Source organism: Bubalus bubalis, chromosome 2 (genome assembly GCF_019923935.1).
Source record: "Bubalus bubalis isolate 160015118507 breed Murrah chromosome 2, NDDB_SH_1, whole genome shotgun sequence".
In the NCBI taxonomy this organism is placed as follows: Eukaryota; Metazoa; Chordata; class Mammalia; order Artiodactyla; family Bovidae; genus Bubalus; species Bubalus bubalis.
In genome coordinates this window covers 177,465,535-177,489,767 of record NC_059158.1, presented here as the reverse complement: position 1 = coordinate 177,489,767, position 24,233 = coordinate 177,465,535, and the positions used below count along the sequence as shown (strand labels likewise).

The window sequence follows — 24,233 nt, the reverse complement described above, 5'->3', positions numbered from 1 at the left end:
AGGTTTGTCACATCTTTTCTTCATAGGAGCAATCATCTTTTAACTTCGTGGCTGCAGTCGCTCTGCACAGTGATTGTGGAACCTTTGTTATTTTCTTTGTTGAAGTCCCACAGGTACTCTGAAGTTCCGTATTGTCCCTATTTCACAGATGAGCTCATGGAAGTTCAGAGAGGTTAAACAACCAGCCCAGGGACCCACAGCAGGTTAATGGCAGAGCCAGGGCTTGAACTCTGTCCGGGTGCCTCCCAACTCCAGCCCGGCCCTCCCTCTCAGCAGCTGTCTGAGGCCCAGTCCTGCAGCTGGGTCTGGGTAGAGCTGGTTTCTCACGGGGAGCCGGCCCTTCTTTTCCTTGTGCCACTCCCCGAGCCGCTTGTGTTTTGCAGTGATGACACACCACACGTGCCCGACGAGAGGCTGAGCGAGGCGGCCGTGCTGCGAATTGTGAAGCAGCTGACTCAGCTCATCAGGGAGGCCTTTCCAGGTAAGATTGTGCCCTGGGTCCCCACAATGTTCCCTGACACCCAGGCAATGCCTGGCACAGCGGGAGGAAAACAGCACCAAAGTACAAAGGAATGACCTTCCCCCACGATGACGATGGCTGCCGGCCAGCTCCCGCACCAGGCACTTCACAGCAATCAGGTCTTACCTTCCAGGAACACTGTGAGGAGCATGAATGAGAGCTTGTCCGCTTGTGAATACACACAGATTCCTATTAACGGTGTTAAAAACCAAATTCAACTGAGTAAATCTGATCTATTTGACTTTATTCAAGAATTCATGACTCAGGCAGCATCCCACCTAGAAAACAGAAAGGAGCTCCAGGGACTTCCCTGGCAGTCCAGTGGTTAAGACTCCGTGCTTCCAATGCAGGGGGCCCAGGTTCGATCCCTGGTCGGGGAAGTAAGATCCCACAGGCTGTGTGGTACAGCCAAAAAGAGAAAAAAGATGAAAAAAAAATAAAGGAAAGGGGCTTCAAGGAGCTGTACAAATGGAAGGTTTTACAGACAGAAGAGGGTGGAGAAAGAAAGATTCTAGCAAAAAGGGATTGTTTCGGGCAAGGTTACCTTCCTTTAGGGGAAAGGTGGGATCTGTCAAACAGATTTCCTCACTAGTGCCCCCTGTGTTAATTCCATATTGACTGTGTAAAGGTCACATTCTTGGGAGAGGCTGAAACTTCAGTTAGGTTAGGTATTAACTTGGTTAACACTTGGTTTGCTGACCTAGGGTTTAGCACAAGTAACTCCATTTCGGACCTGTTTCTTTTTTATTAATGGAAATGCCTGACATTTCACTGGTTTCCGTCCTGCCTGTATAACACCAGACTCACAGCCGCTTCTCAAGGCGTCCACAGTTACTTTCAGGCATCGTCCCTGGTAAGTCTCAAGTGGGCTTGCACACAGCCTTTGTGTCCTGCTATGGCTCTGGAATTGCCATCTACTCTTCTCAAACCATCTTGGCTGCTGGGACTTCTGGGAGATGCAGATTTTCGGCCAAAGTGCTGCTTTGTGGTGCATCCAAGGCCTTCAGAGCCTGGGCGAGCAGCCAGGACTGTGAGTGATTATGGCCACAGCCCCGCAGGACATGACGGGGAGACGGTGGTGGAGGGCCCCATCTAATGGTCCTTAGAAATGGCTTTAAGCAGGCTGTGCCAAACACAAAATCCTGGAGTCTGAATCAGGCTCTCCCAGCAGGAGACCTGTGAAAGCAGATCCTAGATCCCAACCCTCACCCCTACCCTAAGTGCCCTGGGGTTCTGGTACAGCTGTTTCCGCTGAACGTCTTCATCATGGGTCTCTCAGGACCCAGATACGGAATAGTGATAACAAAAATAGGTAATAGCAGCAAGAACAATTATATGTATCTATGTGTGTGTGCTAAGTCGCTTCGGTCATGTCCGACTCTTTGCGACCCCATGGACTGTAGCCCTCCAGGCGCTCTGTCCATGGGGATTCTCCAGCCAAGAATACTGGAGAGGGTTGCCATGCCCTCCTCCAGGGGATCTTCCTGACCCAAGGATCAAGCCCGTGTTTCTCAAACCCGTGTTTCTCAAACCTGCGTTTCTCATAGTCTCCTGCATTGGCAGGCTGGTTCTTTACCACTAGCGCCACCTGGGAAGTCCTGTATCTATGTATCAAGTGCTAAGTGTCAGGCACTCCTCTGAGAATATTGTATATATGTCTTAGTTCCTTCACTGTCAGGATAATCCTAGAGAGAGGTGTTATTACTGCCTCAGTTTCACTGAAGACAAACGTGACCCTTGTGGTCAAGGAAACAGGCAAGGTTTGGGATGCAGATCCTGGTTTGAGGACATCTCCTACCTACCACTCCCACTCCAGGAGGGACCCCCCCCCCAACCCCCGCCTTGCAATTCCCACATCTGTCCTTGAGGTAACCTCCTTTCTGACACCTCCTTCCCTCAATGTAAATCGGTTTGTGCAGAGCACCTGACAGGACACTTCCAGTCTACGTACCTCAACTCAACCAACTCAGACATGCTTGGGCTAATCTTCCAGCAGAAATCACTGGGGCTTCCCTGGTGGCTCAGACGGTAAAAACAAAATCTGCCTGCAATGCAGGAGATCCAGGTTCCATCCCTGGGTCAGGAAGATCCCCTGGAGAAGAGAACAGCAACCCACTGCAGTATTCTTGCCTGGAGAATTCCATGGACAGAGGATCTTGGCAGGCCCTGGGGTTGCAAAGAGTCGGATATGACTGAGCGACTAACACACAGGCACACAGGCTCAAACCAGGGCACTCTCCCCCATGGTAATAATAGGTATTATTCCCAGTGTATAGATAACAAATCTATAGGGCAGAGCTAGTCAGTTCCTAGGGAGGGACTCAAACTCAGATCTTACTCTGAGCGCTCTTTTCTTTGCTCCACATGTGGCTTCAGGAATAAAAGTGAAATAATGGATAAGAAAATGCTTTATTATTATGATTTAACATATAAGTGTAAATGATAAGATTTTATAGTTCACAACATGCTTGCACATGCATTGAATTTCCTAAATCTGAGATACCATTGACTGTAAGATGTTTCATTGTTTTATGTATTGCTAAGGGAAAAAAAAATGCTGTCCATTAAAGTATGACACAGCGCTTTCTCCTGGCCTCAGTGGTAAGACATGGCCCACTTGTAGAGATGTTAAAATGAGAACAAACTGGAAGAGGTGAAACAAGGCCTTATCTTATTTGAGAATGGTAGCAACATGGGTCAAGCAGAACACTCCCCATTATAAAGATAAATCAGCTGAAGCAACAAGTTGGAGAGGAGGAAGAGGCTGAAATTTGAGATTTTGGTTCCATGTCGTGAGTTCTTCTCGCCACATGCACCTGGGTTCCTCATCAGAGTCGCTGTGAACACTGGCCCCTGCCTCTCCACTGTGGCTGATGGTGCATATGGGTGTGCAAGGCAAACTGATTCGGGCCCCAGTTCAGGCTCTGCCACGCTCCAGGTGGGCCACACCCTGAACACCTGGGTATATCTTGGGGAGAACACTCTGTGTTCTCCCTGTGCAACATGAGGAAAATAATGGTACCTGCCCAGAGGGCTGTTGTGAGGATTAAATAAGGTAACCCATTCATTCATTTAGTCCGTCAACAAATGTGTCTACTATGGGTGAGACAGCGTTCTAGGGACAGGGAACTTGGTCATGAACATGATGCCAGCTGGTGCCCCCATGGAGTTTATGCTTGTAAGGAGCTTCTAGAAGTGCCCAACACATAGACACAGCAAAAACCTGCTACCCCAAAATGAGGTTTGACTCTTGGTGGGTGTTAGGCCAAAAGACACAACCAAGCCAAACATCAGGAGAAGGAAGGATTTACTACTTGCAACAAATAAGGAGAACACCATGAATCTTTCCCAAATCAGTGGTTCCCTGAACAGTAAAATTGGGGCAGTTTTAAGCTAGGGAGGGATATATGCATATATATTCATGCATATATTCATGAAGTGGCCTGAGGAGGAGAATTCAATACAGAATTAGGGCAAAGTTGACAGAGTCCATGCTTTGGTTGATTGAAGTCATGAGGGTCAGAAAAGGTCAATATCATCATCCCTTAGGTTTCAGTAGATCTGGTGATTGTTGTTGTTCAGTTGCTAAGTCCTGTCTTAGTGACCCCATGACCTAGTGGTTGCAGGGGTTCAGTTCAGTTCAGTTCAGTCACTCAGCCGTGTCCGACACTTTCTGACCCCACGAACTGCAGGACGTCAGGCTTCCTAGTCCATCATCAACTCCCGGAATTTACCCAAACTCATGTCCATTGAGTCAGTGATGCCATCCAACCACTTCTCCTCCTGCCCTCAATCTTTCCCAGCATCAGGGTCTTTTCAAATGAGTCAGCTCTTCACATCAGGTGGCCAAAGTATTGGAGTTCAGCTTCAGCATCAGTCCTTCCAATGAATATTTAGGACTGATCTCCTTTAGGATGAACTGGTTGGATCTCCTTGTAGTCCAAGGGACTCTCAAGAGTCTTCTCCAACACCATAGTTCAAAAGCATAAATTCTTCGGCCCTCAGCTTTCTTCACAGTCCAACTCTCACATCCATACATGACCACTGGAAAAACCATAGCCTTGACTAGACAGACCTTTGTTCGCAAAGTAATGTCTCTGCTTTTTAATATGTTGTCTAGGTTGGTCATAACTTTCCTTCCAAGGAGTAAGCATCTTTTAATTTCATGGCTGCAATCACCATCTGCAGTGATTTTGGAGGCCAAAAAATTAGTCAGCCACTGTTTCCACTGTTTCCCCATCTATTTCCCATGAAGTGATGGGACCGGATGCCATGATCTTAGTTTTCTGAATGTTGAGCCTTAAGCCAACTTTTTGACTCTCCTCTTTCACTTTCATCAAGAGGCTTTTGAGTTCCTCTTCACTTTCTGCCATAAGGGTGGTGTCATCTGCATATCTGAGGTTATTGATATTTCTCCCAACAATCTTGATTCCAGCTTGTGCTTCCTCCAGCCCAGTGTTTCTTATGATGTACTCTGCATATAAGTTAAATAAGGAGGGTGACAATATACAGCCTTGATGTACTCCTTTTCCTATCTGTTGTTCCATGTCCAGTTCTAACTGTTGCTTCCTGACCTGCATACAGATTTCTCAAGAGGCAGGTCAGGTGGTCTGGTATTCCCATCTCTTGAAGAATTGTCCACGGTTTATTGTGATCCACACAGTCAAAGGCTTTGGCATAGTCAATAAAGCAGAAATAGATGTTTTTCTGGAACTCTCTTGCTTTTTCCATGATCCAGCGGATGTTGGCAATTTGATCTCTGGTTCCTCTGCCTTTTCTGAAACCAGTTTGAACATCAGGAAGTTCATGGTTCACATATTGCTGAAGCCTGGGCTTGGAGAATTTTGAGCATTACTTTGCTAGCATGTGAGATGAGTGCAATTGTGTGGTAGTTTGAGCATTCTTTGGCATTGCCTGTCTTTGGGATTGGAATGAAAACTGACCTTTTCCAGTCTCGTGGCTACTGCTGAGTTTTCCAAATTTGTGGCATATTGAGTGCAGCACTTTCACAACATCATCTTTCAGGATTTGAAATAGCTCAACTGGAATTCCATCATCTCCACTAGCTTTGTTTGTAGTGATGCTTCTTAAGGCCCACTTGACTTCACATTCCAGGATGTCTGGCTCTAGGTGAGTGATCACACCAAAATGATTATCTGGGTCGTGAAGATCTTTTTTGTACAGTTCTGTGTATTCTCGCCACCTCTTCTTAATATCTTCTGCTTCTGTTAGGTCTATACCATTTCTGTCCTTTATTTAGCCCATCTTTGCATGAAATGTTCCCTTGGTATCTCTAATTTTCTTGAAGAGATCTCTAGTCTTTCCCATTCTGTTGTTTCCCTCTATTTCTTTGCATTGATCATTGAGGAAGGCTTTCTTATCTCTCCTTGCTATTCTTTGGAACTCTGCATTCAAATGGGTATATCTTTCCTTTTCTCCTTTGCTTTTCCCTTCCCTTCTTTTCACAGCTATTTATAAGGCCTCCTCAGACAGCCATTTTTTTGCATTTCTTTTTCTTGGGGATGGTCTTGATCCCTGTCTCCTGTACAATGTCACGGACCTCTGTCCATAGTTCATCAGGCACTCTGTCTATCAGATCTAGTCCATTAAATCTATTTCTCATTTCCACTATATAATCATAAGGAATTTGATTTAGTTCATACGTGAATGGTCTAGTGGTTTTCCCCACTTTCTTCAATTTAAGTCTGAATTTGACAATAAGGAGTTCATGATCAGAGCCGCAGTCAGCTCCCAGTCTTGTTTTTGCTGATTGTATAGAGCTTCTCCATCTTTGGCTGCAAAGAATATAATCAATCTGATTTCGGTGTTGACCATCTGGTGATGTCCATGTGTAGAGTCTTCTCTTGTGTTGTTGGAAGAGGGTGTTTGCAATGACGAGTGTGTTCTCTTGGCAAAACTCTATTAGCCTTTGCCTTGCTTCATTTCGTATTCCAAGGCCAAATTTGCCTGTTATTCCAGGTGTTTCTTGACTTCCTACTTTTGCAGTCCAGTCCCCTATAATGAAAAGAACATCTTTTTGGGGTGTTAGTTCTAAAAGGTCTTGTAGGTCTTCATAGAAACGTTCAACTTCAGCTGCTTCAGTGTTACTGGCTGGGGCATAGGCTTGGATTACTGTGATATTGAATGGTTTGCCTTGGAAATGAACAGAGATCATTCTGTCGTTTTTGAGACTGCAGGGGTTAAATTCTATAAAACAGCTCGAGAAACTGCTTCAGGCTAGTGTTTACCTTTGAAACAGAACTAAGAGTCTTTACAACTGATTCATTATCTTGCTCTTGTTTCTTCTCTTCCCTCTTAACAGGGTCTGTCCTTTTGTTCCCTTAAGATCTTTATTACTGAGATCTGTTCAAGGGCAAGCCTTGTGGCCAGGCTTAAATCCCTGAATGGCTTAGGCCCAAAATACCTTCTCTTAGGTCAAGAAAGCCAAGTCTTTCTCTATGGTCCTGTTTCTCTGGGGACCCCCACTTTATCTGATTATAAACTGGACAGGGTCCCTCCCTTCTCATCTGTCTTTGGGATTCCAAGGATCTGTGTTTTCTCTTACATGAATGCTTATGTCTGCTTGCATCTATATTACAGAGGAGGTTCTTTTCCCAGGCAGTTATAGTTATGACTTCTGGCTCTGTGGACAATTCCTCATGGGAATTCTATGACCTCCTCCTTCGGCAGAGCTCAGTGTTTCCAGATTTTATTTGGCCTCATTGGGTCTTAGTTGCAGCATGAGGGATCTTTGATCTTCATCGTGGCATGTGGGATCTTAAGCTGCAGCATGAAGGATTTTTTTTAGTTGCGGCATGTGAAATCTAGGTCCCTGACCAGACATCGAACCTCAGCCTTCTGCATTGGGAGCGTGGAATCTTAGCCACTGCACCACCAGGAAAGTCCCCCATATATATTTTTATATTTCTTTTTTCCTCCCAGATACTAAAGTCTATGCTGCTTTGGGAAATCATGACTTTCACCCCAAAAACCAATTACCTGCAGGGAGCAACAATATCTACAACCAGGTAGCAGAGCTGTGGCGACCCTGGCTCAGAAACGAATCTGTCACTCTCTTCAAAGAAGGTACTAACATCATTTGCTACTGTAAGGAGCCCTTTAGGCCAAAGTCTGATCTAATTTCATTTTCACAACACCCCCATGAAATAGGAACTGATTTTATCCCCATTTTACAGATTAGGAGACTGAGGCTTGAATATACTAAGTCACTTGGCCAAGGTCACCTAGCTTAGAGGATCAGTGGGAATTCCTAATAATGTACTTTCACAGCCTTGAGAAATTTCACAGAGAAACTAATTGATGATTATTTTTCATGTCTTTCTTAGAATTATAGCCTTGTTAAAAATGCCAGGGCCAAACCCAGAAGGGATTATGACTGGGATCATAAAAGCATGGACCTTGGAATCCTCGGTCTCTGTCAGGCATGAATGCTGGCTATGCACTTGCTAACTGTTCCTGAGACTAGCCCAGAAGGGAATGGCCTGGGGTAAACACAAGGAGATCTGGACTATGTCAATGTGAAGTGAAGTTACTCAGTCGTGTCTGACTCTTTGCGACCCCATGGACACCAGGCTCCTCTGCCGGTGGGATTTTCTAGGCAAGAGTACTGGAGTGGGTTGCCATTTCCTTCTCCAGGGATTCTTCTCGACCCAGGGATCGAACCAGGTCTCCCGCATTTTAGACAGACGCTTTACCATCTGAGCCACCAGGGAAGTCTGAGTCCATGATATTTAGGAGTATGTAACTGATATTGGAGAAGGAAATGGCACTCCGGTACTCTTGCCTGGAAAATCCCATGGACGGATGGAGGAGCCTGGTAGGCTACAATCCATGGGGTCACAAAGAGTCGGACACCACTGAGTGATTTCACTTTCTTTCACTTTCAACTGATATGGCATGTGTCTTGAGAAAGATAAGATCTGAGAAAGTCTTGTAGTCTGTAGTCTGCAGTTAGGAATAAAAGCTGGACTCAGAATAGACGCTGCACCTCAGTCCAATAGAGGCTGCAGGTCCCCTGAGCCATTCCACCAGATTTTGTGTTCTGTCTTCATTCTCGTTGCTCCTGGACCATTAGGGCAACAGAGGAGGCAACCTCAGGAGCAGGATCCAGGGCTGATCCCAATGCCCATCTTCTTAACCACGCAGCACTAATGAGAATCAGAAGTGAATATTCCTCGAGCATTTTCTGTGTGCCTGGCACTGCCCTCAGTCCACTGCTAGATTCCTCACAACAGCCCTTGCAGGGGCAGTGACCTTCAGTTCAAGCCAGGTTTCTGAACCTTGCCACTGTTGACATTTGGGGAGGGGTAATTCTTTGCGGGAGGGCTGTCTTGTACATTGTAGGGTGTTCAGCAGCATCGCTGGCCTTTATCCACTAGTTGCAAGTAACATCTCCCATTGTGAAAACCAAAAACGTCTCCAGACATTGCCAAGTGTCCCCTTGGGGACAAAATCACCAGGTTGAGAATCACTGGTATGGGGGACACAGCATCCCAAGGAGACCTGACCTCCTCTCATTCCTTCCCTCAGTAGCACAGAAACCCATTGATTTAATCCATTGCTCCTGGGGCAGTGAATCCAGAGGGATAAACACACCTCCATGTTATTCCCATTCTATGGAGGAGGAAACTGAGGCATCGAGACCTTTAAGGAACTTTCCCCAAGTGGCACAGGTAGTAAGGGATAGAACCAGGACTTGAACCCAGGCAGCCTGGCTCCAGAGCCTTGGTCCTACCCACGATGCTCATCCTCTGGGAAAAAAGGGAAGGGGGGATGCCAAGGAAGGAGAAGGTGGGCAAGTGAAGTAACAGGGGACAGAGCGTGTCTGCCTGGAGGCAAGAGACCCCTTCAGATCCCCCATGGCTGTGATGTCCTAGGTGCCTTCTATTCTGAGAAACTGCCGGGGCTGAGCAGGGCTGGGAGAATCGTGGTCCTCAACACCAATCTGTACTACACCAGCAATGAGCAGACGGCCGGCATGGCGGACCCCAGTCAGCAGTTCCAGTGGCTGGACGACGTGCTGACCAATGCATCCCAGGCTGGGGAAATGGTAAGGGCTCCCTGCTCCTCTCCTCCCTCCCTGGGGTCTCTTCCTGAACAAGTCCCCCACTTTGGCACAGACACACACCCACTAAGATGCTCACGACACAGAGCGTCCTTCATCAGCTTGACACCTAAGAGGGCTTTTTCCATCCTCACAACAGCCTCTGAGGCTGGGACCCATTGTGCTGTGAAGTTCCCGGTGGGGCAATGATGGTCTCAAGTCACACAATGAGTGGTGGGGCTGAGATCCCCTGGAGTAGGAAATGGCTCCTCACTCTAGTATTCCTGCCTGGAGAATTCAGAGGAGCCTGGCAGGCTACAGTCCATGGGGTCGCAGAGTTGGACACACCTGAGAGACTATCATTCACTCACTGGGACTAGAAGCCCAGTCTCCAGAAGCCAAGTCCAGCACAGCTGCAGCCACAGTGTGGGCCAGACCTCAGAGATACGCTTGCCCTTGGGGTGTGCCCATCTAGTCTGCTGTGAGGTGTGCCCATCTAGCCCGCTGTGAGGTGTGCCCATCTAGTCCTCTGTGAGGTGTGTCTCTCTAGTCTGCTGGGCTGGCAGCCCCTGACAACTGGCCTTGTGTCTCATTTGCCTGAGTCCCTGCTCTGGCCAGTGTATCCCAGCAGGATCTCATTGCTGGTGCTTTTGAGTCCTCACTATACATCAGATAAGTTGCTAAGTGCTTTATATGGATATATGAACTCTCAAAACTGCACCAGTTAGGTAGCCCTCCTGATGAGAAAACTGAAGCTCAGAGAGGTGACACGCATCTGGTATTCAGCGGTGGTTTCTCTCCAAAGCTCACGCTCTTCACTGCCCTCCTCACCAGCCATCACTGCCCCACCCCGCCATTCCACCTCTCGCGGTAGGGCCAAGGGCCCAGGCATGTCATTACAGCTGAGTGACTCAACGGACGTGAGATGTGAACACACATTACTACTGCACAGCAGAGGTTATAAACCATGTAAGGAGGCTTTGGTTACAGTGCGTGAGCTCTCCAACAGAAGATTCATCTGAAGGATCAGAAAGATTTCATGAGAAGGGTTTTGAAGCATGGGCAGGATTTACAGAGGGCTTCCCAGATGGCTCCTGGAGAAGGAAATGGCAACCCACTCCAGTATTCTGCCCTGGAGAATTCCATGGACCGTATAGTCCATGGGATTGCAAAGAATCAGACATGACTGAGCAACTTTCGCTTTCGCTTTCCCAGATGGCTCAATGGTAAAGAATCCACCTGCCAATGCAGGAGACATGGGTTCGATCCCTGGGTCGGGAAGGTCCCCTAAAGGAGGAAATAGCAACCCACTCCAGTATTCTTGCCTGGGCAATCCTACAGACAAAGGAGTCTGGTGGACTACACAGTCTATGGGGTCACAAAGAGCTGGACACGACTGAGCGACTAAACAGTAAAGTCAGAATTTACAGAAGTGAACAGAAGAAGGGTGGTCTGGGTGGCAGGCATAGTATGGGCAAATGCAGCACCTTCATTGCTGAGTACAGAGAGATGCCAGAATCACCTGGGAGAGGGAAGGGGGAGGAGGTACCTTGGAGCCTGTTGCTTGCTTTTGGGGAGATGGGTAGACTGTGAGAGGTGGAGAGGAGTTGGGGAAAGCAGCTCTGAACCCCCGCTGGATACCCCTTCTTCATAGGTGTACATCATTGGCCACGTGCCCCCGGGCTTCTTTGAGAAAACACGGAACAAAGCGTGGTTCCGAGAGGGCTTCAACGAGGAGTACCTGAAGGTGGTCCAGAGGCATCATCGAGTCATCGCAGGGCAGTTCTTCGGGCACCACCACACCGACAGCTTTCGGATGTTCTATGATGGCGCAGGTACCCCCCCCTGGAAGGCAATGGCCAGCCCACTTCCCTCCCTCTGTCATCAAACTCTCAGCCCCACTGTCTCTCTCCTGGAAGGTGCCCCCATCAGTGTCATGTTCCTTACACCTGGGGTCACCCCGTGGAAAACCACGTTACCTGGAGTGGTCAACGGAGCCAACAATCCAGGCATCCGGGTGTTTGAATACGACCGAGCTACGCTGAGCCTGCAGGTCAGGAGCCTTGGGTCTGCTGGGGCCAGAGAAGGTGGGGGAGGGACCTAAATGGATCACCACCTTCCCCAGCTAATTCACCTGAGCCTCAGGAAGGGCAAGTTACTTCCACCCTTTGAGAGCTCAGCATTAGAACCCTGGAGCTACCTCCAAAACCTGCTACCAGGTCAGATCATTCTCCCCCACATCTCCCTTTGCCCCAGTCATTGTCAGGGCCTCCTATTTGGTCTCCCTGCCTCCTGCCCAGCCCCGCTGGAGCTCATCTGGTACAGCAGAGCAGAAGGGATTAATGCTTCTTAAGCACTCTTGTCTCTCTCCTGCTCAAAAACCTTCAGTGGCTCCCCAGTGCCCCCCAGACAAGTTGGATCTCTTTGGCCTGGCGGTCACAGTCTCTTACAGTGTGACCGCAGGCCCGCTGCCCATGTCTTCTCTACACCGACTGGGTTGCAGCCAAGCAGGCCCCTACTCATCGAGCAATCCCCCACCTCCTGGGATGTGCTGGTGACTACAGAAGTGACAAAGGAGTACGATTCCTTAATGTAGGCAACAAAATGTGTTAAGCACCTGCCACGTGCCAGGCCCCGGGCTAAGCTCAGGAGACACAGATGTGAACAAAAGTCACCGCTCTCCCAGAGCTGACATCCTTACCGGAGTGAGACAGGCAATAAACAAACACAGTAAAGTTAAGTGCGGCGTGAAATCAGTGCTAAGGAGAAAAGATAAGAGGGTGAGGAGGCAGTGGGTGACAGTTACGGGGCACGTGCATATGTGTGTGGTGTCAGATAGATGGGGTGAGGAAGTGTCACTGATAGGGTGACATCTGAACTCCGAGTCAAGTCAGGCAGTGAGCCATGTGAATGTCTGCGGAATGAGGAGGAAGGCACGAACTGGGTGTGTTGGGTGGGAAGGGGCAAGAAGGCCTGCAGGGTCACAGTGGAGATCGTCACATAGGCTGTAAGACTGGAATTTTTTTAAAAAAATCACTATTCTGCTGGGTGAAGAACAGGCTGTAGGGGGCAAGAGTGGAAACGGGGGGATCAGTGAGGAGGCGACTACAACCGCTGAGAGGTGACGGTGGTATGAGCCAGGGTGGCTGCAGCAGCTCATGAGGAGAGCTAGATCCTGGATAGATTTATTTTTCAAAGCATTAATTTTATTATTTGGCTACGTCAGGTCCTAGTTGTGGCATGCAGGATCTCTAGTTGGGGCATGGAAGAAACTCTAAGCTGCAGCATGTAGGATCTAGTTCCTTGACCAGTGATTGAACCCTGCTACTGCTGCTGCTAAGTCGCTTCAGTCGTGTCCGACTCTGTGAGACCCCATAGACGGTAGGCCACCAGGCTCCCCTGTCCCTGGGATTCTCCAGGCAAGAACACTGGAGTGGGTTGCCATTTCCTACTCCAACGCATGCAAGTGAAAAGTGAAAGTGAAATCACTCAGTCCTGTCCGACTCTAGCGACCCCATGGACTGCAGCCCACCAGGCTCCTCCGTCCATGGGATTTTCCAGGCAAGAGTACTGGAGTGGGGTGTCATTGCCTTCTCCGAGGGATTGAACCCAGGGACCCTTAATTGGGAGCACGGAGTGTTAGCCACTGGACCACCAAGGAAGTCCTGGGTGTATTTTGAAGGCAGAGTGGACAGGATTTGCTGGTGGACTGGATGAGGGGTGGAAGAGAAAGTGAGGAGGCAACAAGGGCTCCAAAGCTTTGAACGGAGCACCTAAAAGAAAGAGGTTGCCATTTACTGAAACGGGGTCACTGCGGGAGGAGCAGGTTTTGGAGGGAAGATCAGAAGCCTGGCTTTCCTGTTAACTTTGGGATGTCTATATGGCATCCAAGTGAAAATGCCAAGGGAGGAGGCAGCTGAATGTTCAAGTTGGAGTTCCAGAAAGAGGTGGGTGCAGAGACTTAACCTCGGTGTTGAGAAAGGCTATTTAAAACCAGGGACTGCCTGAGATACTAGGTCCTTGACTCTAGAGTAGAAGCAGGCTGAGGATTTTTAAGAGTATGATCTGTTGTCCACATGGGCACTTGGCCTGCAGGTGGGTGTGAAATGAAATAATGTAGATGCCTATAAGAAAGTTGCCATCCATACATGGCAGCCCCTCTTACCTCACCTCTCCTGACCTGAAGCAGATCCTCAAACTTAGGTGGAAAGTATTGGACAGATAAGCCTTCCACATTCTAGTCCAGAAAATGCACCTGAGTTCTAGATGTCTTGCGTTGATCCCAAGCCCCCATCAAAACACAATTCTATAACCTCTCTCAGCCAGGCATTCCATTCCTCTACTTTTAGATTGCATTTTATCTGTTCTTTCTGCAAATACTTACTGAGAATCTTCTGTGCACCTGGGAACTTGCTTGAACAGAAAATACACAGGCCATGGGGTAAACAACCTGGGTTCCAATCCTGCTCAGGCACCTGTGAGACTGGCCAAATGAATTAACCTCTTTAGGACTCAGTTTCCTCATTTGTGAAATGGGAATGATAATGCAGTTACCTCAGGAGTTTGGACCAGCTGATGTCTGCCAAGCATACTAAGAGTGGTCCTGATTACAGCTGTTAGAATCCGGGTTCAAATGCAAAGTGGAGGGTTGGGGGCGGAAGTGGACAGCTGCTCACGACCCGCCCGCCTCGCGCCCCCCTGCAGGACATGGTGACCTACTTCTTGAACCTGAGCCAGGTGAACGCGCTGGGGGCGCCACGCTGGGAGCTCGAGTACCGGGTGACCGAGGCCTACGGGGTGCCGGACGCAGGCGCCCGCTCCATGCACGCGGCGCTGGGCCGCATCGCCAGCGACCAGGGCGCGCTACAGCGCTACTACGTCTACAACTCGGTCAGTTACGACACGCGGGCCTGCGACGAGGCGTGCCGCGCCGAACACGTGTGCGCGCTGCGCGAGGTGGCCTTCGACGGGTACGCCGCCTGCCTGCGCGCCCCCGGCGTCGCGCCCGCGCCCTGCCTCGCGCTCCTGCCCGCCGCGCTACTGGGCCTGCGCGCGCTGCTTGTGTCCTGACCTTGGGGGACCAACGGCCTACACGCTTGGTAAAATGGAGGCAGCATCGCCCCTGAGAGCTGGACTCTTCCACCCTTTCCCCTCCCCGCGACAGCAGAATGAACTGGGACTGGGCAGATGATCAGGAAATGAAGCCCCGAAGGTCCCACCAGGAGCACATTTCTTTCACGTTTCATGTTTTATCCAAAACACTCTGCTCGTCATGCATGTTATTAATTTATAAATCATGTTTATAAAAGTAACTCCCTTGCCCCGTTATTGAACGTCCTCCTCTCCTCCTATTCGGATAATCCGAGTAAAATGAGATGCCAGGACGATGCTCCTGGTGGACCCAGTGCCCTCGGTCTCCCCTGGCACATGGCCTGGCCTCGAGGTATCCAGTCAGGGATCGGATCGGGCTTTGGGGTTTGGTTTTGCAGCAGTGCGGACGTGAGACAAGGCAGTTCTAACCCGGGCGCTCATCTGCGGGCCATATTCTCCGCCTTGGGCCTCCAGGGTAAAACAAGCCTGCTACACTGCACCTCGGACGGTGCGTCTTCGGGTTCTAGCGGCCCTCTGGGCTCAGCGGGGCTTGGAGGGGGCGGGGGCGGGGAACCCCTAGGCAGGCTGCCGGGCCAGAGAGCACTGAGACCGCGGGTGCCCCAACCGCGGGGTCTGCGGGCCTCGCTCCTCCCCGGACGGGGCGGGACAGGGAAGTCCCGCCCCGCAGTCCGGTCCTGGGCGGCTCCGAGGGCTGTGCACGCCTCCTTCCTGCCACTGCGCCTCTGGGCCGGTTGCGACCCTGGGCCGGGAGGGCGGGCCTGAGCCCAGACGAATAGAGGAGGGAGAGGCTCGCGGGTCATGCCCTGGTCGCCCCGCGCCGTGCTCTTAAGGGACCTGGTCCTTGGAATACTGGGCACCCTCGCCTTCCTGATCGACCTGGGCGCCGATTTGTGGGCCGCGAGCCAGTATGTGCTCAGCGGTCGCTACCTGTGGGCCGCGCTGGTGCTGGTGCTGTTGGGCCTCGCCTCGGTCGCGCTGCAGCTCTTCAGCTGGATCTGGCTGCGCTCCGACGTCTCCAGCCCGCTGGCACCGAAGCCCCCTGGCCGGCACCTGGCGCTGTTGCATCTCCTCCAGCTGGGTTACCTGTACAGGTGAGCGCCCCGCCCCTGGGGGGGGCGAGAGTGGGGAACGGAGGTCACGTCACGTCCTGCTGCTGGGCTGACTCTGGGACACGGGGGCGCGGAGAGGAGAGGACTGCGACCCAGGAGTGGAAGCTAAGCACCTCCTAGTTTAGAGGGCGCCCCTCCCACCAGTTGAACTCCTGACCTCTGATGGAGGAAAATTCCGGCTGACGGCCCTCAGAGCTCATCACTCGAGTTCCTGGCACAAGTGAAGAAACGGGGACCCAGAGAGGAAACTGAGGCACACGACTTGGAGTCAGGTCCTTTGGGATCCACTCCTGGCTTTACCACCTGTGGCCTCCTTCCAGGCTTTTTCAGAGCCTCAGTTCCCTCCTCTGTTAAAAGGAGGTTGTCATCCAGAGGTGGGTGTGGCCGACAAACCCGTTGTGAAGGGCGCAGCGCCTGGCCGGGGCGGACTCTGCTCTAATGGCAACGGGACCCAGCAGTTCTTTTTAGCTGTTGTCGGAACCTCGGGCAAGTCACTTGACCCCGCTCCAGATCTCAGTTTACTCAGTGTTCCAGAGGCTCCCAGTGTAAGGATTGAATGGAATGAGACCTGTGAATTGCCCCCGTGCAGGGTGAGCAGCAGCTTTTTCAGCTCGCTTCATGATCAGCTAGCTGGGTCACCTAGCAGTTTGAGCAGCCCTGACCTCCAGAGAAGCACTTGGTCTCGCCTTATCTTCCCCAGCTGCCTCCTCCATGAGCACTTGCTCCCCACCCCACCCCCTCACCCCAGGACCAAGCAAGAGGGCAGAGATGGGGTCTGACTCATGTATGTTCCTGGAGCCAAACAGGGCTGGGCGCAGGGGTTGCGGGTGTGGGGGGTGCCTACAAAATCTGTGTGTGGGCTGTGCTGCTTTTCAGAAGTGGCAGGACCATCAGGAGATGGGGAAAGTGAAACGAAGGGGTCAGAGTCATGCGACAAAGTCAGGATGTCCAGATCTTGCCTTGAGTCTCCAGGAGTGGGCGAGAGGAGCTTTGAACGTTGCAGTTTTGCCTGAGGGACTGGCCAGGCGTCGGATGAACACGAAGGGGCACAGATGTTACAGTCCTGGCAGCCTGCAATGAGCCCTGAATCGATAACTGCATCATGTATCTTCTATTTTTGCTGAGCATGAGTCGGACAGACTATTGAGCTTTGCTTGAGAAAACAGGGTCTCTGTTCCAGCCTGTGACTAGGCCGAGGCCTCTGCTGGGGCACTGGGGAGCAACCCCCAACTTGGGTGTGCCTGTCTGTTCTCTTAGCATGTTGTCAAGACCATCCAGGGGAAGTGAGGGTAAATGTCTAATGAATGAATTCAAAATGAGTGAGTGGGTTCACCTTCCAAGAGCCAAGTGAGATCATTTCTGGGCAGGCGAGATCCTGGTGCATCCTCCACCTCCCTCAGGCCAACGGGTCACTCAGGTCTGTCTGTCCAACCTCTGGACCCTCTCTCTCGTTTAAAAAATTTTTGTTTATTTCTGGCTGTGCTGGGCCTTCCTTGCTGTGTGGGTTTTCTCTGGTTGCAGCCAGCAGGGGCTGCTCTTTGTTGCGGTGCAGTCTTCTCATTGCGGTGGCTTCTCTTGTTGTGGAGCACGGGCTCTAGGCAGACAGGCTTCAGTAGTTGCAGGGCGTGGGCTTAGTTGCCCCAAGGCATGTGGCATCTTCCCTGGGACCAGGGATCGAACCTGTATCCCCTGCATTGGCAGGCGGATTCTTAGCCACTGGACCACCAGGGAATACCTCTCTGGACCCTCTTAACTCTGCCCCGTCTCTGCTCCCATCACTCTGGGCAGGCCTCTCCAATGGATCCCTGTGTGCTCTTTCTATAGCACAGTAGGACTTGTCTCATCTGTGCTCAGAAGCGCTCCATGGCTCCCCTTTCCCACAGGATCCTAAGAAATTCTTCAGTTCAGTTCAATTCAGTCACTCAGTCGTGTCTGACTCTTTGCGACCCCATGAATCGCAGCACGCCAGGCCTCCCTGTCCATCACCAACTCCCAGAGTTCACTCAGACTCATATCCATCGAGTCAGTGATGCCATCCAGCCATCTCATCTTCTGTCGTCCCCTTCTCCTCCTGCCCCCAATCCCTCCCAGCATTAGGGCCTTTTCCAATGAGAAATTCTTAGGCTTGCTGAAATTTGAGAATGATCACTTTAGGCACTTTCATGGTACATCTTTCAAGTTCAGACAGCTTGGAGTCCAAATCCTGTTTCCACTGCTCATTCGCTCTTTGGTCCTGTTTCCCCATCTCTAAAACAGGGATGTTGTAAAGGAGGAAATGGGACAAGGTTAGTGATGAGCTTGGAATGGTGGCTACTGCAGGAGCAGGAGCAGTAATCTATGCCCATTTCACAGATAAAGAAACAAGTTCAATGAGGTTAAGTCGCTTGCCCAAGGTCCCATTGCGTGTATGTGACAAGCCAGGATTGGAGCCTGTCTGCATCTGTTCAGTGGGGAGGGAAGGAAGAATGCCACTGGATGCTAACTGGGGCCCTTGGGGCATCGCGTGTGCTGCCTAGGTGTGTGCAGGGGCTGCAGCAGGGGCTGCTGGTGTGGCGGCAGGAGGCCCCCTCTGAGTTCGACCTGGCCTACGCCGACTTCCTCTCCCTGGACATCAGCATGCTGCGACTCTTCGAGACCTTCCTGGAGACGACGCCGCAGCTCACCCTGGTGCTGGCCATCATACTGCAGAGCGGCAGCGCTGAGTACTACCAGTGTGAGTGTTGGGCCCAAGGCCAGCCACCCCTGCCCACCACTCCCCCCACCCCCCCGCACCTTCACGCCTTGGGAAAGTTGCCCACAAACGTCAGAAAGGTTTTCTGTTTTTCATAAAGGCTGTTTAGGAAATAGGGGAATCATCCTTTAGCGAGGCAGGTCTGGGTTCCAATCCAAAGTCACGCTCCAGCCTTGAGTTTGGACAAAGAGGACTCTATCTCTCTGAGCTATTGTTCTCATCTGTAAAATGGACATAGTCAATGATCCTTCCTCATAAGGTGAATGAAAAGTTTTTAAGTGAAGTGATGCATAGAAGGCCTAGTGCCTGATAGGTCTACAGTATAATTTTTACTAGTTTGAACATAACAGATAATGTATGCTGGGTGTCTAATGTCTACTAAGGAATCAGTTAATCAACAGAGAAATTATTGAGCACCTTTGTACACTTAAGTCTCTATGGAGCACCTCTGTGCCTGTCCGTGTTAGGGACACCACAGTGAATAAGCAGACAGACATGGCCCCTGGCCTGCCAGGACCACAGACTGTAAAGCATGCAGTTACAGTAAAGCCACTGGAGTGATCTGAGAAGGAAGAAAGCAGGTGGCTTCATAAACCACGGGAGAGGTTTGTGCAATGAGCAGCTTTGAGAGGGTTTTTAGGGAAGTGAGTTGCCCAAGGTCACATGCCAGCTGGCCGTCAAGTTAGGACTCCAGCTCACATCTGATTCAGGATCTCCACTTTCCCGTCTCCATCCTCGCACACCTGCTGTCGTACATGGCACAGCCTCCCGAGGAGCCAGTCCCAGCTCTGCCACACTCGCTGTGGGACTTGGAGAGCCTTTCCTTCTCTGGGCTCAGTTTCCACGGTTGTACAAGTTGGCGAGTTGGACTCCATCTTCAAGGGTCCTTTCCATTTGCTCATCTGGTTCTGTAATATTAATTGGGGAAAAACAAAACAGCAGCAGCAGCTGCCACGATTGAGCCCCTGCTGTTGGTCCGCACGGGTGCAAAGTGCTACGTCGTCGTTACATTCATAGCGCCCTCTATCTCCATTTTACATGTGAGGAAAGAGGGGCTGAGGTGCCGGGATTCTCCCTGGGTGCACAGCACTCATGGGCGCATACTGTCAGTCCTCTCTGTGGATTCTGCTCCTGCAGATTCAGAGGGCCAACCCCATTACCCCATTTTATATTAGGGACTTGAGCGCCTGTGGACTTGGGGAACCAATCCCCTGTGGATTCTGAGGGATGGCTGTGTTTTTGTCTGTTTGAGGCCAGTGGGTATCCAGGACCACGGCTACGTGGAGACCATCTGCCCTGTGTGTATGGACCAGTGGGGATGGGAAACTGAGGGAAGAAGTGGACTTTCCCAACTTTTGTTTAGCAAACATTTCTTCAGCTGCTGCTATATGCCAGCTACTAGGCTGCTGAGGGATCCCCGGGGGGCAAAATCTGTTTTCTACCCTGAAGGAGCTCAGAGATAAGGAAATAAGACTCCAGACAGAGGTGGGGTGTTATAGGACCTGCACGGTGGGTGGGGTGGTGTCAGGATGGGTGGCTCTAGGGGATAGTCAAGCCAGAACTTGCAGGGTAAGGAGGAGTAGGCCAGAGGAAACAGGGAGTGGATCTCCCTAATAAGCAAGGGCGCAGCTTGTCAGGTCAGAGAATGCAGCACGTGGGGCAGCTGGAGGAACATCAGGCCGGCAGAGACCCTGAGGGTGGGGTAGTTAGAGAGGCCACAGAGCTGATTCCAGGCTGGGAGTGGGTTCCCGACCCACAGCAGGTTCCCAGAGAACATCTGTTGACCGAATGAGGTAGGAAGGGGGGCAGGGAGGAAGCTGTCTAGAGATGCTTCCAGCCCTCCTTGGAGGGCCTGGTGCTTCTAGTCTAGGATGGGCAACCAGGAGGTGGGAGGCGGATGTCTTGGAAAATCAAAACCGGAAGCCCGGTCCGAGGGTGGAAGGGAGGCGGGTAGGGGCTGTTCCAGCCGCGTAGCAGGGACATCCCTTCTGGCCCCCAGGAGGTGGCTTCAGCTAGAGACTTTGTCGTCACCCTGTGGGATTTCCTGCTTCCCTTTCTGAGGTTAAGAAAAGGGGAACTGGACTACTGGGGTTCCGATTCAAGAAAGGCATGGACTCTTCAAGGAAAGGAAGGATTTCAGAATGTGCTCGGGATGGGGCCAAGGCCCAGGGGGTACCCAATGCTGGGTGATGGGTGCTGATGAGAGTGTTAAGTCACACAGTCTCACCCTTGAAAAATGTAACAGGGGTAGCACTTGAAAGGGTTGTGGTGAAGGACAGACTCCATGTGGATGGGAGCTCTGGTAGGGTTGTGTGCGCTTACTGTGCTCCAGCTGTACTTTTCAACAAACTGGGAGCTCTAATACCCACCGCAGCATGGCTACAAGGCTTCCGAAGTGCCCACCACCTCAGGGGAGCACCTGCAGGCTGCCCGCAGGGCTCACCTGTCTACTCTTCTTCACAGGGGTCAGCATCTGTACGTCCTTTGTGGGTATCTCGTGGGCGCTGCTCGACTATCACCGGGCCCTGCGCACCTGCCTCCCCGCCAAGCTTCTCCTGGGACCGGGTGCCTCCGTGATCTACTTCCTGTGGAACCTGCTGCTGCTCTGGCCCCGGGTGCTGGTCGTGGCCCTCTTCTCAGCCCTCTTCCCCCACTACGTGGCCCTGCACTTCTTGGGCCTGTGGCTGGTGTTCCTCTTCTGGGTCTGGCTGCAGGGCACGGACTTTATGCCAGGTCCCCACTCTGAGTGGCTGTACCGGGCGACCGTGGCCACCATCCTGTATTTCTCCTGGTTCAACGTGGCTGAGGGCCACACCCGAGGCCGCGCCACCATCCACCTGGTGTTCCTGCTGAACGACAGCCTTCTCCTGGTGGTGGCCTGGGTGACTCAGAGCTCCTGGCTGCCCAGCGGGCGCCTGCTGCAGAGCCTGCTGCCTGCGGCCGGCGCCTGCTTCCTTCTGGGGCTGGCTCTGCGGCTGGCCTACTACTGCTGGCTGCACCCTAGCCGCCGCTGGGAGCCCGACCAGGTGGACGGGACCTGGGGTCTCCACTCCCTTGAGGAGCGTCGGCTCCTGCAGAACAGACGCATGGCCCACCTGGCTAAGAACTTTTTCCCCAAGGCGAGGGATGAAGCTGTTTTGCCATGGAAGGGAGAGGTGAATGGTATTCTTAAGGCAGGGTCAGACCCAGCCGGGGAGACTTGAGGCCAGATGGAATCGGTTGGTAGAATGAAGATAAGCTACTAATGCTGCTATGGGCCTTTATTCACTCAATGAGCCCTTGATGCCTGATCTGTGCCAGGTACTGGAAACCAGAGTTAAGACAGAGGTCTGCCATCAAGGAGGAGAACTAGATGAGAAGGGCTGGGCCCTGCTGGGTCGAGGGCCCCAGTTATGTATGAAACACTTTGGGAGGAAAGAAGAGACCCTCCACTGCATTCTTCCCCCACCCACATACGCCAAAGCATCCCAGTGTTGGCATTTCTACCTCCTTGGCTACCTTTCAGAGGTGGAGGTGCTGTTTCATCCTTGGTTGCCCTGCGCAGGGCTGCAAGGCCCCAGAACCTCCAGGATGTATTCTTTGGAATTGTTCCCCTCCAGTCATTCAATTCATTCAGCAGATGTTTACCAACGGCCTTTTACGTGCCAGGAGCATCACTCTGTTCTTCGCAGATCAGCTGCCATTCGTTTCAGCCCCTACCCTCTCCAGCTATCCCAGAGCAGGATTTCATGCTAGAAGCCAGGGATGCCCAGCTGCCTGGAGCGCAGCTGGCCTAGCCTCTGCCCCCGCTCTCAAGGGGCAACCTTTCAGCCAAGTGCCTTGTGATCCTGTGGTCTGGGCCATGGCTCAGCCTGTCAAGTATTTTTTTATACTTCAGGCAGTGTTATTTTCTACCTCAGAGTCTGTGCGGGAGGAAGAGGTGTGTGTTTCTATGTCTCTATGAGAGACACATGTATGTTGTTTTTGTTGAACAGTGTTATTAGATTATTATTAAAACCTCATGGTATCTTCCAGCCTAATTGTGTCATTGAATCTACTGCCAAGTTCAAAGCTGCCTGGAAAAAAGGGGTCAGGGACACATAATCCACCGCTCAAAGATGGTAAAGCCCCTGGGGCCAGAGAAGAGGGCTGGCTGAGCTAAGACTTCTCCACCTTGTCTTCTGAGCATCAGGAGCTGGTGAGCCAGTGTAGGGATGACCATTCAGGTGAGCATCAGAACGCAGATCTGTGTGCTCTTAACCAGCTCTGCTGGGCCTGGAGGAGTAGCCACAACACTTGGTACCAGGAAGTGAATACAGGAGCGCAGATGAAGAAAGACCTTCTTGCTGGGAGCTCAGTGGGAGTGTGGTAGTGATGACAGGGGATGTGGATATGGGCTATGGTGTCGGGGAGGTGGAACTTTTTGCTGTTCTGGGAGGTCTGTGGTTTGGAGAAACAAGGAGCAGGAAAAGGGTGCTGGAGACAGAAGGAAAAGGTTCATCACGACTGGGAGGGGACCCAGGAGAGTCTATTATTCATTCATCTGGTGGAGACACAATAAACAGAGAGTGTATCAGTGTTAACTGCTAAAAGAAAAAGAAGGTAGGGGAAGTATGTGTGTTGGTGGGAGTTACTGATATTATTTTATATAGAATGGCTGGGAAGGCCTCCCTGAGAAACTGATGAGCCCTAAGGGAGAAGATTCTTGAGAGTCCCTTGGACTGCAAGGAGATCCAACCAGTCCATTCTGAAGGAGATCAGCCCTGGGATTTCTTTGGAAGGAATGATGCTAAAGCTGAAACTCCAGTACTTTGGCCACCTCATGTGAAGAGTTGACCCATTGGAAAAGACTCTGATGCTGGGAGGGATTGGGGGCAGGAGGAAGAGGGGACGATAGAGGATGAGATGGCTGGATGGCATCACTGACTCGATGAATGTGAGTCTGAGTGAACTCCGGGAGTTGGTGATGTACAGGGAGGCCTGGCATGCTGCGATTCATGGGGTCACAAAGAGTCGGACATGACTGAGTGACTGAACTGAACTGAAGGGAGGTGAGGGTGCACATGTGCTTTATCCCGGATGCCAAGTCAGCAGTGCCTGGATGAAGGAGGGCTTGTAGCAGTCATGTTGGCCTGGGGCCAAGGCGGACAGAGATGAGGGCTGGGAGCAGAGACGCTCTGGGAAGATGATGCTGGTGCTTTTTACACACACAGAATGGTTTACACACACAGAATGGTAGAGGCAGAAAGCATCTCCAGGATCACTTAGTTCAATGATTTCCAGACATTTGAATTTCATGAACCAGTAAAATGGCCAACATGTTTGCCAAGTTAATTTTAATAAAAAAGGGTAGTAAGGACTTCTCTGGTGGTCCTGTGGCTGACTCCGTGCTCCCAAAGCAGAGGGCCTGCCTGGGTTCGATCTGTGGTCAGGGAACTAGACCCCATATGCTGCAACCAAGAGTTTACATGCCGCAATGAAAACTGAAGCTCCCTCATGCTGCAACTAAGACCCAGCACAGCCAAATAAATAAAATATTTAAAAAATACTATGTATGTATTATGTATATATGTGTGTGTATATATATATAAGGGCAGTAAAAACTACCATCATCTATTATCTATATTACCTTATGAAAGGGTATAACTTCAAAAAAAGACTATTCTTTTAATTGAATATATTTAAACACACACACAAAAGCAAGATTGTTTTTCTTCT

General features: G+C 51.1%; 2 protein-coding genes and 1 long non-coding RNA gene across 5 annotated transcripts in view; 2 read left to right on the top strand and 1 right to left on the bottom strand.

The window, feature by feature from the left end:
* Window positions 1–14,896, top strand: part of SMPDL3B (sphingomyelin phosphodiesterase acid like 3B) — a 32,806-nt gene extending 17,910 nt beyond the window's left edge. Inside the window, exons 3-8 of one of the 2 annotated variants that reach the window (XM_006049660.3) lie at window positions 384–481; window positions 7,463–7,606; window positions 9,418–9,590; window positions 11,239–11,419; window positions 11,504–11,637; window positions 14,289–14,896. In XM_006049660.3, coding sequence (XP_006049722.1) covers window positions 384–481; window positions 7,463–7,606; window positions 9,418–9,590; window positions 11,239–11,419; window positions 11,504–11,637; window positions 14,289–14,654 — 1,096 coding nt within the window. In that variant the 3' untranslated portion in view covers window positions 14,655–14,896. The remainder of the gene's footprint in view (window positions 1–383; window positions 482–7,462; window positions 7,607–9,417; window positions 9,591–11,238; window positions 11,420–11,503; window positions 11,638–14,288) is intronic. The other variant, XM_006049661.3, reaches the window with a different exon arrangement.
* LOC112582959 lies at window positions 11,564–15,762 on the bottom strand. Of its 2 annotated transcripts, none has more exons than XR_003107311.2 (3): window positions 15,624–15,762; window positions 13,969–14,067; window positions 11,564–11,656 (listed from the first exon to the last, which is right to left on the bottom strand). It is a non-coding gene; the product is annotated as an uncharacterized LOC112582959 (long non-coding RNA). The 2 variants fall into 2 exon arrangements; XR_006549010.1 differs by having other exon boundaries at window positions 11,567–11,653.
* Window positions 15,199–22,549, top strand: XKR8 (XK related 8). The gene is made up of 3 exons (XM_006049662.4): window positions 15,199–15,787; window positions 18,322–18,518; window positions 21,000–22,549. The coding sequence occupies exons 1-3, from the start codon at window positions 15,495–15,497 to the stop codon at window positions 21,737–21,739; spliced, it is 1,230 nt and encodes a 409-aa protein (XP_006049724.1). The 5' UTR covers window positions 15,199–15,494; the 3' UTR covers window positions 21,740–22,549.
* The last annotated feature ends 1,684 nt before the right edge of the window (window positions 22,550–24,233 follow it).

What these genes read in the sequence shown, in the direction of transcription:
- XKR8 (XM_006049662.4), top strand. Translation starts at nt 15,495, where the DNA reads ATGCCCTGGTCGCCCCGCGCCGTGCTCTTAAGGGACCTGGTCCTTGGA. An exon ending in CAGCTGGGTTACCTGTACAG is followed by an intron (nt 15,788 to 18,321) that starts GTGAGCGCCCCG and finishes TGTGCTGCCTAG; the next exon opens with GTGTGTGCAGGGGCTGCAGC. An exon ending in CAGCGCTGAGTACTACCAGT is followed by an intron (nt 18,519 to 20,999) that starts GTGAGTGTTGGG and finishes TCTTCTTCACAG; the next exon opens with GGGTCAGCATCTGTACGTCC.